The following is a 16831-nucleotide window of genomic DNA, read 5'->3' as shown; positions in this document are numbered from 1 at the left end:
AAAACTGGGTGACACCTATTCATGGAAAAATGAATTAAGTAACTATTTATTGTAGTTGCTGTCTGCCTTTGTGTGAATACACTGATAAGCTTGAGTTTGTGGACTGTGGGTAACCTATGGTTTATTCTTCTACATTTCAAAATTTGTGTGTTTATTCATTTCTCTCTTCTCTCCTTGGAAGGGTTGTCTTCTTTCCTGTCCACAAAGTTTTTAAACTAATCCTTTCTGTTTTATCCAAGGATTGTTTTGTCAATAACCTCAATTCTTTTTTGGAGTGTGTAAAATACTAGTTGTAGTATTTATAATAATAATATCCAGCTTTAAGTACTATATTTCTTTAGATATAATAACAATAGCTGACATTTGAAAAAAGATTTCATTTATTTTAGAGAGAGAACACGCAAGCAGGGGGAGGGGCAGAGAGAGAGAATCTTAAGCAGACTCCACGCTGATGGCAGAGCCCAATGTGGGGCTTGATCTCAGAACCCTGAGATCATAACCTGAGCTGAAACCAAGAGTTGGATGCTTAACTGACTTGGTCATCCAGTGCCTCAATAGCTGACATTTTATTACCATGTGCCAGGCACTGTTCTGAACCCTTCATGTGGTAACTTGCTTAAAATTCTTTCTCTTTTTCTTTTCTTCTCTTTTTTTTTTCCTTAAGATTTTATTTATTTATTTGGAAGAAAGAGAGAGTGTGTGCATGAGCGGGGCAGGGGAGGAGCAGAGGGAGAGGGACAAGAAGACTCCCTGCTGAGCAGAGCCAGATGCTGGGCTGGATCCCAGGACCCTGGGATCATGACCAGAGCTAAAGGCAGATGCTTAACCAACTCAGCCAACCAGGCACCCTAGTTCTTTCTCTTTTTCAATTATTTTTATTGTTGTAAAGTATATATAATATAAAATTTAGCATCTTAACCATTTTTAAGATCAGTGGTATTAAATATATTCATAATGTGTGCAAACATCACTACCTTTCTAGAACTCTTTTCATCATGCAAAACTAAAACATTATATCCATTAAATGATAGTTTTCCATTCCCCTCTTAGCCCAGTGCCTAACAACCACCATTCTACTTTCTGTTCCTCTGATTTTTATCACTCTAGGTACCTCATATAAGTGGAGTCATCCATTATTTTGTCTTTTTGTGATTGACTTATATCCTTAGTATAATGTCCTTGAGGTTTATTTGTATTGTATCATATGTGAGAATTTCCTTTTTAAAGGGTAAATAATATTCCACTGTATACCACATTTTTTTTTAAGATTTTATTTATTCATTTATTTATTTTATTTGAGAGTGTGAGAGAGAGCGAGAGAGCACAAGCAGGGGAGAGGGGTAGAGGGAGAGTGAGAAGCAGACTCCCTGCTGAGCAGGGAGCCCTATGTGGGACTCGATCCCAGGACCCTGGGATCATGACCCGAGCCGAAGGCAGACGCTTAACCGACTGAGCCACCCAGGCGCCCCTATACCACATTTTCTTATCCATTCATCTGTCAATGGACACTTGGGTTGCTTACACAATTTAGCAGTTGTGAATAATGCTGCGATGAAATGAACATGGGTGTACTACTTCACTTAATTCTTTCAAGTACCTTGAGAGGTAGAGACTTTTGATGAGGAAATTGAGTCTTAGAGCAGTCAAGTGATTTGTGCAAAATCACAGAGCTAAGAAGAGTCTGTCTGGGATGCATGTTCTTAACTATCATAGTAGACTCCCATGTATTTTAGGAGAAGATGGTATAGTAGTACAATACCTAGGCTTAGAAATAGGCATGCACACAATTTCTGAGCTGTACAAGGTGGCAAAATGAGAAAGGGATAAAGAAGTTGCAAATCTAAAGTTAAAGCATATGCTTAGGAGTTGGACAGTTAGAATCATAATATTTGATGAGATTTTTGTTTCTAATCTGTCTGCCTATTTTTTTAGAGATCTAGATAGCAAGTACTGTTGAGTCTGGTAATATAGGCTTCCCAAAGCCCATAATGATAACATTTGTACCATTGACATGTGTAAACAAAGTAAACAGATTAAATCATATTTTTAATTGTTGGGTCCAACAAATTTGCTCTATATCTTATTATACACTTGATTATTTGTATTACATATCATTCTGTGGAATGGGAGGGAGAAATTTAGAAACTGACAGTGGGCCTTACACCTTTCGAAACTTTTATAGTGTTGATTTTTAAGCTTTGCACAACATTCTAAATCTTGCTGGTTGAAGGGGGTGTCTTGAAACAGAAACATATTTATTTGAAAATTATTAATATCTGTTAATAGAAATAAGCGCACATATTTTAATGAGAAAGCTTGGAGAAGCTGTGATTTTTTTTTTTAATGGTAGATACCCTCAGGTCTTCAAGATTTACTTGTGATGAATTACCTAAATTGAAAAAAAAGAGTCATTTGATGATTTTTCCATAGACTTGTTTTACCAAGTACCGAGCTTAAACAAAAAAAAGTAGGTGAACAGAACATAGTAGAAAATTTGCTGTATAAACAACATATAAAACAAAGATGGCTTATGCTTAGGTAGAAGACATTTAAATGTTGGTGAGTTGTTTAAGTGTTCAGTGGCATGCTGCCGGCTTGCCATTTAATATACAATTAACATTCTAAGATCAAAGGCTGGTTAGACAAATTTGACAATTAAATTGGTGGGGAAGTGAATGGGCTTTGCAGTTTAAAATTAAATAATACATGTTGTCTGTTTAATTATTGTTGTGTGTATGTAAGTGATCACTTGATAGAATGAAGCTGTGGGCTTCACTACAAAACCTTAATCACATCTGTTTCATGGCCTTAAATTTATGTGATATGAGGATTTAAAAAAGAGCTAATCCTTTTGAAGAAGATTGCTGTGGTTATAGAATCAAATCAAAATAAAATTACTTGTTGGGTTGGAATCTTTTATAATGCTGAATGAAAATTTTGAGTTTTTGATGAGAATATATGGAACTATGTCTTCATTTCAGTGACTGTTAACAGTAATCAGAAATTTTGAAAAGGTGAGGTGTTGGTGGTGGCGGCATTACTGTATGTGTGGGTGTTCTCTTTAATTTGTTAATGTGAAAATAAGAATGACCTTAATGTAATTTCTTTGAATTTCTGGAAGATGAAATAAGGTAAAGTTGCACTTGTCTTTCAAATAGTTTTTCTTCTTAAGGGTTGAAATACAATTTTTGTCACATAAAACAGGTAAATAGCTATTAGTTTGAAAGGAAAGTTCATGTGTAGGATTACATTGTTTTATCATCAAGTATTGTTGCTTTTGTGAAAGTGATGGGAACAGTGATTCCTAAATTCATCCGAAGTCTCTCTCTGAGATTCCTGAACTTATTTTGGTAGACTTTAGGCTGTGTTTCTGTAGAATTCTAGTCTAAATGGCAGTTGGGTTGTCAGCCGAGGCTATAAAGTTTGCTTGATTACTAAGGTAGCTACGTTACTGTGTATGTCAGCTGTGAAAAATGACAAAAGGTACTGTTCCAACACTGGTAACTAACCAAACTATAATTGGAACAAATGCAGGAAGTTTATAAAAAACACGATTTTGACTAGTTTAAAAATTCTGTTGGGGAAAACTGATTTGCTTTTTACAGGATGAGGAAGAGAGAGTATGATGGAGATTGTGAAGGGGACTCTGTGATACTGATTATTTTGTGTAGGTGGATTAAAATCTTAATGACTTTTTAATTTTGCTTGATACAGATGTGTTACTAGCCTTGATAAGAGTTTTCTTAGGCTCATTAATGGAACTAAGTGAATGAGGTGAGAAAGAGGAAAAATGTCTTTTTATTTAAAAAAATGGTAAAATAGATGTAATATAATTTTTTTTAAGAGTTGAAAAAAACAGAAAAAAATTGGGTTAAAGGAGACATGGATATACTTTGCAAAAGAGATTACCATAGATAAAATTTACTGAGTGGTGAGCTAGTGAGAGAAAAAGGCAAAGTGTGCATAAGCTCCCACAGGGAAGGAAGAAAGCTGGTGTTTGGCAAGTCAGCTGTTCTTGTATTGTTTTTAGAATAAGGTGCAACAGGTGTTGGTGGGTAGGGGGCAGAGGCTGACCACCTGCTCTTATGTCAGGCAGGTTTATAATTGTATCTGGGGAAGTGGCTCTAAACTGAATTTTCTTTGTAAGAAATTTTAGTATACCTGAATTTATTCTGTATAGTTTCACAACCTTGAGAATTAGGTTTCAGGTACTTGCGTGCCAGTTTTTTTGGTAATAGAGATGAGAGGGAATATAGCTGGTATAGAGGTTTGGCCATGCGTTCTTATGAGAGAAAAGGTAAAAAGGGAAAGTAAACTCTGGGCTTAATGTTATATACTTATCTCTGTTGAAGGACAGGAAATAGATGGCATGTCTCTTGGCATGAAATTATTATGTAAAGAGCTAGTATCATGTAACCCTTGGTATTAAGGGTATGTTGGGGAACATAACAGGTTACATCATAGACACATTTAAATTACTTGAATTTACCTGTTATACAGTGGGCACAAAGGAAAAAAAAACAACAACAAAACCCGGCATATCTATTAGCATTACATTGACTGAAGGCAGTAGAAATCAACTTTGGCTAATTTAAGGAAAGCAAGAAATTGGAAGGCTCTTTGGAGAACCAGTCTGGGAAAATGGGTAGGAATCAAGGGCAGCCAGGTACCAAGGACCAGAGCCAAGATCAGGCACAGGAACACTGAGTAGGAAGCCACCACTGGCACTTGCTGATAGTGACTCTGCTGTTGCTCTGAATAATTTTTCAGCTATTCCTGTGCCTCTCTGTTACTCACTGAACTTAAAAGTTTTGGGAAGGGAACATTTGATTGTCTGGTTTAGAACCTGAGCCTATTTCTAACCTGGTTGCCAGGAGAGGCCTTTCCATTTTCAATGTGGAAATGAAAATTTCCGTATCCGTATTTAAAACATGATATCTGTCACTTCTTTTTTTTTTTTTTTAATTTTATTTATTTATTTGAGAGAGAGAGAGACACAGTGAGAGAGGGAATACAAGCAGGGGGAGTGGGAGAGGGAGAAGCAGGCTTCCCACTGAGCAGGGAGCCCGATGTGGGACTAGATCCCAGGACTCTGGGATCATGACCTGAGCCGTAGGCAGACGCTTAACGACTGAGCCACCCAGGCACTCCGATATCTGTCACTTCTGCCAAGCCAAACCAGTTACTCCTTCCTCCATAAATGCTTCATGGCTCAGTAAATAAGGTACACCCAGTTACTTATGCCAGAGGCTAGGAAGTCATCCTTGACTTCTGCTCCTTCAGCCCCCTGTCTAATCAATAGCATATTGTTCTGTCAATCTGCCTCTTAGAATGCCTTGAGTTTATCCACTTACCTCTAAGTAATCTTTGCCACTTGTAGTCCCACTTGGTATACAACAGAAGCTTCCTAATATCTCTGGTCTACCCGTTGGTTCTTACTCTGTAGGAGTGTACATTATGTGGGAGTGAACTTTAAAAAATGGGGGTCAGATTATGCTTTTTTCTGCTAAAAGCCTTTCAGTGGTCTGCCTTTTATTTACCTATTATTTCTCAACTCTGGTCTACCCTTTTAAACCATAATGGGACCCCGGGGTTCTGCAAACTGCATTTCTCCCTTGCCAGCTTGCTTCCTGTTAGGTTTTACCACTGGGACCCTTGGGGGGCATTTGGTAGATAAGAGAAAGGACTTCTGTTGCTAGTTTCTTTATACCTCTAGCAGCCAACGATAACCATCACTTCATGCTCCAGCTTCTTTTGGCACTCCCCAGCACCAGCCCTGCTGCTCCCTCTCCCAGGTACCAGCTTCTGGGTGGTGCATTCTAGATAGATGGAGTGCCACTTGCATTTCTTCCTCACCGACCCTCCACTGGGCTGTGTCCCCTTAGCAGTTTGAGCATCCTCTTCTCTGTGCCTCCTCCATAGGGATTCAAACTTGAGTTGCAGGGCTCCTCTCAGAGGCCAAGGTATCAGCCATGTGGTGCCAACTCCTTAGAGGTTTGAACACCAAACTCCATGGACCTCCCCATTCTCTTCCAGTCATAGCCCCATAATACCCTTCCTCCAGGCTCCTAGCTTCTGATAACACACCTCTTCCAATTTTGTTCCCCCAGCCCTTTGGTGATGGTAGTACTTACTACAGTTATTAATCTCTTGATTTCCTTAGCCTTCCCTTTTTACCTTTTCAGCTTTTCAGTATCTGTGTAGCCAGGTTCCTATATTAAATCAGTGCTTGAATTACCCATATGGTTTCTGTTTGTCTCATTCAAGGGGTTTTCCATTTTCTAGTAATAAAGTAAAAAAAAAAAGATTTTCATTAATTCCTAAGTTTGGAACTACTTCTCTAGTCTCAAGCCATACCATTTCCTCTCTCTCTCTTTCTTAGGGGTGGGTAGGGGAAGAAGGAGAGAGAGAATCTTAAGCAGGCCCCACACCCAGCGTGGGGCCCCACTCAGGGCTTGATCTCATGACCTGAGATCACGACCTGACCCAAAATCAAGAGTCGGATGCTTAACCAACTGAGCCACCCAGGCGCCCCTCCTCTTTTTCTCTTTATGCTTCAGTATTCTGAAGTGTTTTTAGTTGCCAGAACAAGCGCATTTGGTTTTTGTTTCAAAGATATTGCACCTGGTAGACTGTACCAAGCTCTGATTGTCAGCACCCCCACCTGCCTTTCCTTCACCCTCCCACCCAATAGCAGTTGCTCCGTTAACTCCTGCATAATGCAGGCCAGAGGCAGTATACCGTAGAGGTTGTGGAGATACGCTGTTGTCTAGGTTTTAATATCAGCTTTGTTATTTTGCCAGCTTTATGACCTTAGGCAAGTTACTTAATACATGTTTCAGTTTCCTCATCTGGAAAATGGGGATAAAATTTTACCTACGTGGTAGGGTTACTGTACGGCTTAAATGTGTTAATGTAAAGTACTCTGAACACTGCTCTGTGTATAGTCATTGCTCAGTAAGTGATAATAACGTGCTGTTATTATCAGCTACGTGAGATTCCCTCTGGAATACCAAAGGATCTCCACACCTTTTGTATGCTCCTGTAGCGTCATATACTTCACCTTTTCAGTATTTAACTATGTTTGGGGTATTTGTTTAGTGTCTTGCCAGCATGTAATGGTATATGGGATAGTTGCCTTTTTTTTTTTTTTTTTTTTTTAAAGCATCTGGCTGCTTTCAGAGACTTTGGAGTGATGTGGAATATTTTTACATTCCTTATCTTCTCTCCCTAATATGAAAAAGCTTCTTATTTTTCATAGATATCATATAACAAAAGAACACATGATTCGGAATGACTGGAGTTGAAACCAAAAAATCATATCCCAGAAACTTTTGTTCCAAAGCCTGAATATTTATGTGCAGAAGAATCCCTGAATACCAACTGTGAAATAATTTCTTTGGTATCTCTGCAGATGCAAGCTGTGTTTCCCATGAGCAATCCTTTATATTGAATTCTATCTTCTAAAGCCTTTTTTTCCTTGGTCTTTTAAATCTGTTTACAATAGGGGTGCCTGGGTGGCTCAGTTGGTTAAGAGTCTGCCTTTGGCTTGGGTCATGATCTCAGGGTCCTGGGATCAAGCCCCACATCTGGCTCCCTGATTAGTGGAGAGTTTGCATCTCTCTCTCTCCCTCTACCCCTCTCCCTGCTCGTGCTCATGCTCTCTCTCAAATAAATAAAATCTTTAAAAAAAAATCTGTTTATGATAAGTGTACATAGACAGTTTTTTCTTTTAATATTCTATTTGAAGTCAAAAGAAAGGTCTGATAGTAAGAGATATACATAACACATATATATAATGTGTTAAAGTATGAATAGGAAATTAACAGTTATGACAGGAAAAACAAATATGCCATACCCTGGGATTGAATATTTATTCAATTTCAACATTAATTCTGAGCTTCTGAGCAGCCAGTGAAAAGGGAAATACAATTTTTGTCATATGAGCAGAAGAGGCAAACCATTTCTTTTTTCTGAATTTTAAAATGTACTAGCATAATTCTCAAATTGTGAATGTAGAACACTAATTCTGCTGAATACTGTCAGGATTAAGTTTAAAGATAATGGGCTAAATAAGATAAACAGACTTCTCTTTTTTCTTTTGTTAAAAGCTTTTTATCTTAATTCCAGTGTAGTTAACATACAGGTGTACAATATAGTGATTCAACAATTCTAACATTACTCAGTGTTCATCGAGATAAGTGTACTCTTTAATTCCCACCCCCTATTTCACCCATCCCCTCATCCACTTTCTCTCTGGTAACCATCTGTTCTCTATAGTTAAGAGTCTGCTTCTTGGCTTGTCTCTCTCTCTCGCTTCCCCCCCCCTTTTTTGTTTGTTTTGTTTCTTAAATTCCACATATGAATGAAATCATATTTGTCTTTCTCTGACTGACTTATTTTACTTAGCATTATATACTGTCTAGCTCCATCCAAGTTGTTGCAAATGGCAAGATTTCATTCTTTTTTATGGCTGGGTATTATTCCGTGGTGCATCAAACACACCACATCTTCTTTATCCATTTATGTTTCAGTGGACTCTTGGGCTGCCTCCATAATTTGGCTATTGTAAATAATTCTTCAGTAAACATTGGGGTATGTGCATCCGTTAGGCTTAGGGTTTTATATTCTTTGGGTAAATACCCAGTAGTGCCATTAGTGGATTGCAGACTAGTTCTATTTTTAATTTTTTGAGGAACCTCCATACTGTTTTCCAGAGCAGCTGCACAATTTGCATTCCCAGCAACAGTGCAAGAGGGTTCCCCTTTCTCCATATCCTTGCCAATACCTGTTGTTTCTTGTGTTGTTGATTTTAGCCATTCTGATAGGTGTGAGGTGATATTTCATTGTAGTTCTGATTTGCATTTCCCTGATGATGAGTGATCTTGAGCATCTTTTTGTGTGTCTGTTGGCCATCCGTATGTCCTCTTTGGAGAAATGTCTGTCCGAGTCTTCTGGGCATTTTTAAATTGGATTGTCTTTTGGGTGTTAAGTTGTATAAGTTCTTTATATATTTTGGATAGTAACCCTTTATCAGATATGTCATTTGTAAATATCTTCTCCCATTCAGTAGGTTGTCTTTTAGTTTTGTTGATTGTTTGCTGCATTGTGCAGAAGCTTTTTATTTTGATGTAGTCACACTAGTTTATTTTTGCTTTTTTCCCCCTTGCCTCAGGAGACATATCTAGAAAAATGTTGCTATGGCCCATGTCAGAGAAATTGTTGCTTCTGCTCTCTTCTAGGATTTTGATGGATTCCTGTCCACATTTAGGTCTTTCATCAATTTTGAATTTATTTTTGTGTATGGTGTAAGAAAGTTGTGCAGTTTCATTCTTTTACATGTAGCTGTCCAGTTTTCCCAACACCTTTGTTGAAGAGACTTTCACCCATTGCATATTCTTGTCTCTTTTGTTAAAGATTAATTGACCATATAATCATGGGTTTGTTTCTGGGTTTTCTGTTCTGTTCCATTGATCTATGTGTCTATTTTTGTGCCAGTACCATACTGTTTTGATTACTACAGCTTTGTACTATGACTTGAAGTATGGAATTGTGATGCCTCCAGGTTTTTCTTTTTCAATATTGTTTTGGCTATTTGGGGTCTTTTGTGGTTCCATACAACTTTTAGGATTATTCATTGTAGTTCTGTGAAAAATGGTGTTGGTATTTTGATAGGCATTGTATTAAATCTGTAGATTGCTTCTTTCATCGATGTTTTAGAGTACACTTATCAGTTCCAGTAGTTTTTTGGTGGAGTCTCTTGGGTTTTCTACGTAGAGTATCATGCCGTCTGCAAATAGTGAAAGTTTTACTTCTTACCAATTTGGATGCCATTTACTCCTTTTTATTGTCATAAAGAGACTTCTTATATGTTTTCTCATAACCTTAAATGTTCCTAACATGTATCTTGACTTTCTAAAAGAAAGGTAGTGTTTCCCTAATTCATTTTGCCATAAAGTAAATATTAAGCTTTGCAAAGTACTGGCCTAAGTCCTTGAACAACATGATGGATTAAGTCTTCAGTACCATTTTTTTTAAAGAGTTTATTTATTTGAGAGAGAGAATGAGAGACAGAGAGAGAGAGCATGAGATGGGGGAGGGTCAGAGGGAGAAGCAGACTCCCCGCCAAGCAGGGAGCCTGATGCGGGACTCAATCCCGGGACTCCAGGATCATGACCTGAGCCGAAGGCAGTCACTCAGCCAACTGAGCCATCCAGGCGCCCTCTTCAATACCATTTTTGCAGAAGGTATCACAATTGCTTTTTAGTTGACCTTTCCTCCTGTTGACTTAAATGTTCTTTGAAACACAATCCAGGGGAAGGCTAAATTCTTCCAAGAAATCTAGATTCTCCCTATCCACCAGGAGTTGCTGCTTTTGAAAAACATGTGCAGGAATGCTTTGGGAGCTAAGTATTTCTGTTGTCTGCCAGCCAGCTGACCTGGCAGTTGGTCTAGGAGTCTCTCAGAGGCGCAGTCATTCTAGACTGAGGCTGATTTTATTTTTCCTAGTGTAACCTGACTCTCCAGGACCCACACCTGCTAGGGCTACTGCTGTTTCAATATGTAGCAAGGGCCTGAGCTCTCCACCTTCTCTCCAGGGGCCTGCTGGGACTAATTTTGAAAACACTAGTAACAGCATGCTTCCAGTTTAGTCCCCAGGTGTAAGCTCTTTTGGTCTTCTTTGCTGCTCTTCAACCTGTTTGTCACACATTTCTTGTACCTTAATCAGCTCTCCCATTTCTTCTCTCCTCTCCTAAACATGTCTATTTGCTATTTAGAACACTTGTTTATGGGGAACAAATTATCCTCTGTTACATTAACCTCTGCTATGTTAACTTCCATCTCTTCATTTAATGTTTCATTTAATGTTTCTTCTACCTCCTGGCCTTAACTTGATTGAGGTACATCTTTCAGTTGTTGCTTCTTTTTTCTGAAATACCTTGTGGACATGAGGTTGGGCAAGACCAGTTAGCATTCTCTTCCATTTTCAGTGGTACATCCAGACTATTATTCCTTCACTCTTTCAATTAACAGCAAGCAAGAACAACTTAATAAAATAAAATTCTGTTCTTTTGGGTCTTATGCTTTTAACATTCTTACTTATTGCTGTCAGTTTTCTCTCATTTGAAGATTTTGGTACCTGGATATCATCTTCATTTTCACCTCCAATCTTGCCATTATTCATTTGGTAGCATAGCCTATCCATCTGTAATTTCCTCAACTTGAATCCATTTGGACTTTATTTTTATATATAGTGTGAAGTACACCTCCTTTCTTGGTGATCCACTGATGGGGAAGCAGTGATGGTAACTTGATCATTTGAGGGAATGATGCATATTAAAGTATATAAATCCCCCCATTAATTGATTGGCTCTAAGAAGATAAGGGCTGATAAAAATTCTCAGGAATGTTTAAAATGTTTTGTGTTTAATGTTTAATATGTTTTAAAATTTTAATTTTATAGGAATGAATGAGAACTGTCTTGAAATGGTGATAATCTGGCTATATCATAATCTTGAATCAAAGAGAGGGGTTAGCTATTTTGCTAACTGTAGTGTAGTAGAAAGAACATTGGATACTTTGAAGTCCAGCCATTTGCAAATCAATTACTTTCGCTTTTTTCCTACTGCAAAGTGGAGGGTAATAACTAATTCATAAAGTTGTTGGGCTAATAAAGTGCAATAATTGCATATAAGTGTATGTGTGTTTTGTAAACTTTGATGTTTAAGATCTAATAAAAATTAGAGAACTGGGGCGCCTGGGTGGCTTAGTCATTAAGTGTCTGCCTTTGGCTCAGGTCATGATCCCGGGGCTCTGGGATCGAGCCCTGTGTTGGGCTCCCTGCTCGGCAGGAAGCCTACTTCTCCCTCTCCTACTCCCCTTGCTTGTGTTCCATCTTGCTGTGTCTCTCTGTGTCAAATAAATAAATAAAATCTTTAAAAAAAAAGAGAACTATTCTCTCCTAACGTGGATCATAAGGTTGGACTTCAACGTCACATTGTCTCAGTAAAAAAACTTTGATTTCTCCATACCCTGTGTGTTTTTATAGGAAAAAAAATTCCTTTAAAAAAGTATTTGTTATTTATGGTACTTTAATTTGAATGATAATTGTTGGGGTTGGGGGACTCCAGGGTCATTCTGTGCAGCTATTATAAGTCTAAGGAAAAATAACTTATTTCTTATGACCCTATACTTGAATTATACTGTTAATATATCCTTTGAATGTTTCATTTACAGGTATATGATGTTGATTGATGGCACAAATGAAGTTTTTATGATTGATAGAGATAATTCAGTGTTTCATGTTTCAAATCTGGAATTTCCATTTCGTAAAGATCTCCGTATACATTTATCAAATACTCTCTTGGATGGGGTAAGTCTTTTTTTTTTTTAATTAGACACTGCTATTTTTCTTTTTCTTTCAAGTAAATATGTTTTGTTTTTTTTTCTTAGTGGGGAGGGGCAGAGGGAGAGGGAGACAAAGAATCTTAAGCAGGATCCATGTCAAGTGTGGAGCCCGAAGCGGGGCTCAGTGTCACAAGCCTGAGATCATGACCTGAGCCGAAATCAGGAGTTGGAAACTTAACTGACTAAAGGCTCCCTTAAATGTATATTTTTATTAATTCAATAGGAAACTTATAATCTAGTTTTTTAAATATTTTTTTGAGGTATAATTGACATATGAAGAAAGTAATCCAGTTTGTTATTAGGTGTTAAATTTTATTTATCTCTTACCTTCACTTACTCTCACTTGATCATTGTCTTGGCTGTGAGAATAAGTGAACAAAATTAAATCTTTATTTATTTATTTTTTTCTCTTTGTGATTGAAAAAATAATTCTTGTTGAAAAGACTAATTTTATTGTTTTACTTGTCAATTGAATTTTAATTACGTGATACAACATATCACATTTCCCCTTGGCTTTTTAGCTGTAAGAACTAATAGTTCTTGTTTAAAGAGAATCATGCCTTTGAAAGCAACCTATACTTTTTTTTTTTAATGATTTTATTTATTTGACAGAGAGAGACACAGCGAGAGAGGAAACACAAGCAGGGGGAGTGGGAGAGGGAGAAGCAGGCTTCCTGCTGAGCAGGGAGCCCGATGCGGGGCTCGATCCCAGGACTCTGGGATCATGACCTGAGCCAGAGGCAGACATTTAACGACTGAGCCACCCAGGCGCCCCAACAACCACTATACTTATACATTTGAATTTTAAAACCTGATGAGAACTCCCCCCCCTTTTTTAAAGATTTTATTTATTTATTTGACAGACAGCGAGAGAGGGAACACAAGCAGGGGGAGTGGGAAAGGAAGAAGCAGGCTTCCTGCTGAGCAGGGAGCCTGATGCAGGGCTTGATCCCAGGACCCTGGGATCCTGACCTGAGCCGAAGGCAGATGCTTAACGACTAAGCTACCCAGGTGCCCCTGAATTTTCCCATTTCAGAAAATATATTTAATAATCATAAAATTACCTGATTAAAAATATTTTAACTTTCTCCCATATAAACAGCTTTCTTCTCAATTCTGAAAATAACTGTTCATTGTAGATAAAAATTAAAATACTTTAGAATATGAGGAAAAAGCTGGTAAAAATCACCAGACCTACTATTGGAGTAACTTCTGTTACCATTTTGATGAACATTATTCCAGACTTTTCTCTGTGACAGAGTGTTCAATCTATCTCCGTTCCTGTGGAATGTAACATTCATATTAATAATAGCAACTCAGAACATAGATTCTTTAGTGTAGTTGGGTTCCTTTATAGTCCAATAAGATTCTGAATAATCGTGAAACCTCTGCCTTGGTTGAAAATGAGCGCTCTGGTGAAATATGTACACACATTTATAGTTAAATATTTTGTATGAAAAGAACCAAATGGTACATGTGTTTTGTAACTTGTCTTTTTCCCCCCATGTAGCAATTTGGTTTGGATGTCTTTCTCACATAAATGTTTGAATAGTATACCATTGTATATGTAAACACCATAGTTTGGGGTATCCAAACTATCTTGACTGTGAAAATTGTGGTGGATGGTCTTTAAAACTATGACCCATCTCCATAACCCAACCTCAACCTAATGAATTAGACTCTCCCAGGGACAGAGTCATCTGTACTTTTAATAAGTGCCCAAGTGATTTGATTAGATTTGATTTGATTTGATTTTTTAAGATTTTATTTACTTATTTGACAGAGAGAGACACAGCGAGAGAGGGAACACAAGCACAGGGAGTGGGAGAGGGAGAAGCAGGCTTCCCGTGGAGCAGGGAGCCCAATGCGGGGCTTGATCCCAGGACCCTGGGATCATGACCTGAGCCGAAGGCAGAAGCTTAACCGACAGCCACCCAGGTGCCCCGCCCAAGTGATTTTAATCAGGCAAATTTAAGAAATAGTTCTGTAATTTATTTAACCAGTCTTCTTTTGGTATACATTTTGATTTTTTTTTTAATTGGGAGACACTTGAATGCATATCCTTATACTTTTTTCCTTTCACAATTGTGCAGTTTTTTTTAACAATTTTAACAATTTTAATTCAGTTAATTAACATACAGTGTATTATTGGTGTCAGAGGTACAGTTCTATGATTCATCAGTCTTATATAATAACCAGTGCTCGTTATATCACATGTCCTCCTTAATGTCCATCACGCAGTTACCCTGTCCCTCCACCCCTCTCACCTCTAGCTACCCGCAGTTTCCTATGATTATGAGTCTCTTATGGTTTGCCTCCCTCTCTTGTTTTGGCTTATTTTTTCCTCTCTTCCTCTATGGTCCTCTGTTCTGTTTCTTAAATTCCACATATCATTAAGAACATGATAATTGTCTTTCTCTGATTGACTTATTTCGCTTAGCATAATACCCTTTAGTTCCATCCATGTCATTGCAAATGGCAAGATTTCATTATTTTGATGGCTAAGTAGTATTCCATTGTATATATATACCACATCTTCTTTATCCATTCATCTGTTGATGGACATCTGGACTCTTTCCATAGTTTGGCTATTGTGGACATTGCTGCTATAAACATTGGGGTGCAGGTGCCCCTTCTGACACTACATTTATATCTTTGGGGTAAATACCCAGTAGTGCAACTGCTGGGTTGTAGGATAGCTCTATTTTCAACTTTTCGAGGAAGCTCCATACTGTTTTCCAGAGTGGCTGCACCAGCCTGCATTCCTACCAACTTGTTAATTTTAGCCATTCTGACTGGAGTGAGGTGGAATCTCATTGTGGTTTTGATTTGTTTTTCCCTGATACCAAGTGATGCAGAGTGATGTCAAGCACTTTTTCATGTGTCTGATGGCCATTTGGATGTTTTCTTTGGAGAAGTGTCTGTTCATGCTTTCTGCCCATTTCTTGATGAGATTATTTGTTCTTTGGGTGTTGAATTTGATAAGTTCTTCATAGATTTTGGATACTAGCCCTTTATCTGATACATCATTTGCAAATATATTCTCTCATTCTGATTGTTGTCTTTTGGTTTTGTCAACTGTGCAAAAGCGTTTTATCTTGAAGTCGCAATAGTTCATTTTTGCCTTTGTTTCCCTTGCCTTTGGAGACGTGTCTAGCAAGAAGCTGCTGCAGCAGAGGTTGCTGCGTGTGTTCTCCTCAAGGATTTTGATGGATTCCTGTCTCACGTTTAGGTCTTTCATCCATTGTGAATCTATTTTTGTGTATGGTGTAAGGAAATGGTCCAGTTTCATTCTTTTGCATGTGGCTGTCCAATTTTCCAGCACCATTTATTGGAGAGTCTGTCTTTTTTCCATTGGATATTTCCTGATTTGTCAAAGATTAGTTGACCACAGTGGTGAGGGTCCATTTCTGGGCTCTCTATTCTGTTCCATTGATCTATGTGTCTGTTTTTGTGTCAGTACTATACTGTCTTGATGATTACAGCTTTGTGATATAGCTTAAAGTCCGGGATTGTGATGCCCCCAGTTTTGGTTTTCTTTTTCAACATTCCCCTGGCTATTCGGGGTCTTTTCTGGTTCCATACAAATTTTAGGATTATTTGTTCCAGCTCTGGGGAAAAAGTTGATGGTATTTTGATAGGGATTGCACTGAATGTGTAGATTGCTCTAGGTAGCATAGACATTTTAACAATATTCGTTCTTCCAATCCATATTGCATCTTTGGTTAAATTTATTCCTAGATATCTTATGGTTTTGAATGCAGTTGTAAATGGGATCGATTCCTTAATTTCTCTTCGTTCTATCTCATTGTTAGTGTATAGAAATGCAAGTGATTTCTCTGCATTGATTTTATATTCTGCCACTTTGCTGATTTCCTGTATGAGTTCTAGCAGTTTTGGGGTGGAGACTTTTGGGTTTTCCACATAGAGTATCGTGTCATCAGGAAAGAGGAGGGTTTGGCTTCTCTGCTGATTCGGATGCCTTTTATTTCTTTTCGTTGTGTGATTGCTGAGGCTAGGACTTCTAGTACTATGTTGAACAGCAGTGGTGATGGTGGACATTCCTGCCATGTTCCTGAGTGTAGGGGAAAAGCTCTCAGTTTTTCCTCTTTGAGGATGATATTCACTGTGGGCTTTTCATAGATGGCTTTTATGATATTGAGGTATGTACCCTCTATCCCTACACTGTGAAGAGCTTTAATCAAGAAAGGATGCTGTACTTTGTCAAATGCTTTTTCTGCATCTATTGAGAGGATTATATGGTTCTTGTTCTTTCTTTTATTAATACAGTGTATTTGGTTGATTGATTTCTGGAAGTTGAACCACCCTTGCATACCAGGAATAAACCCTACCAGGTCATAGTGAATAATCCTTTTTTTTTTTTTAATATTTTATTTATTTATTTGAGAGAGAGAATGAGAGA

General features: G+C 37.9%; 1 protein-coding gene across 2 annotated transcripts in view; it reads left to right on the top strand.

Moving 5' to 3' along the window:
* Positions 1-16831, top strand: part of RNGTT (RNA guanylyltransferase and 5'-phosphatase) — a 316476-nt gene that overhangs the window by 71580 nt on the left and 228065 nt on the right. For both annotated transcript variants that reach the window (XM_025862466.2, XM_025862458.2), the window contains exon 9: positions 12238-12373. In XM_025862466.2, the coding sequence (XP_025718251.1) occupies positions 12238-12373 (136 nt within the window). The remainder of the gene's footprint in view (positions 1-12237; positions 12374-16831) is intronic.

This window comes from Callorhinus ursinus, unplaced genomic scaffold (genome assembly GCF_003265705.2).
Source record: "Callorhinus ursinus isolate GAN/ISIS: 27379988/994484 unplaced genomic scaffold, GSC_fseal_2.0 scaffold6, whole genome shotgun sequence".
Lineage (NCBI taxonomy): Eukaryota > Metazoa > Chordata > Mammalia > Carnivora > Otariidae > Callorhinus > Callorhinus ursinus.
Note: the sequence above shows the minus strand (reverse complement) of the source record. Positions and strands in the feature narration are given on the sequence as shown.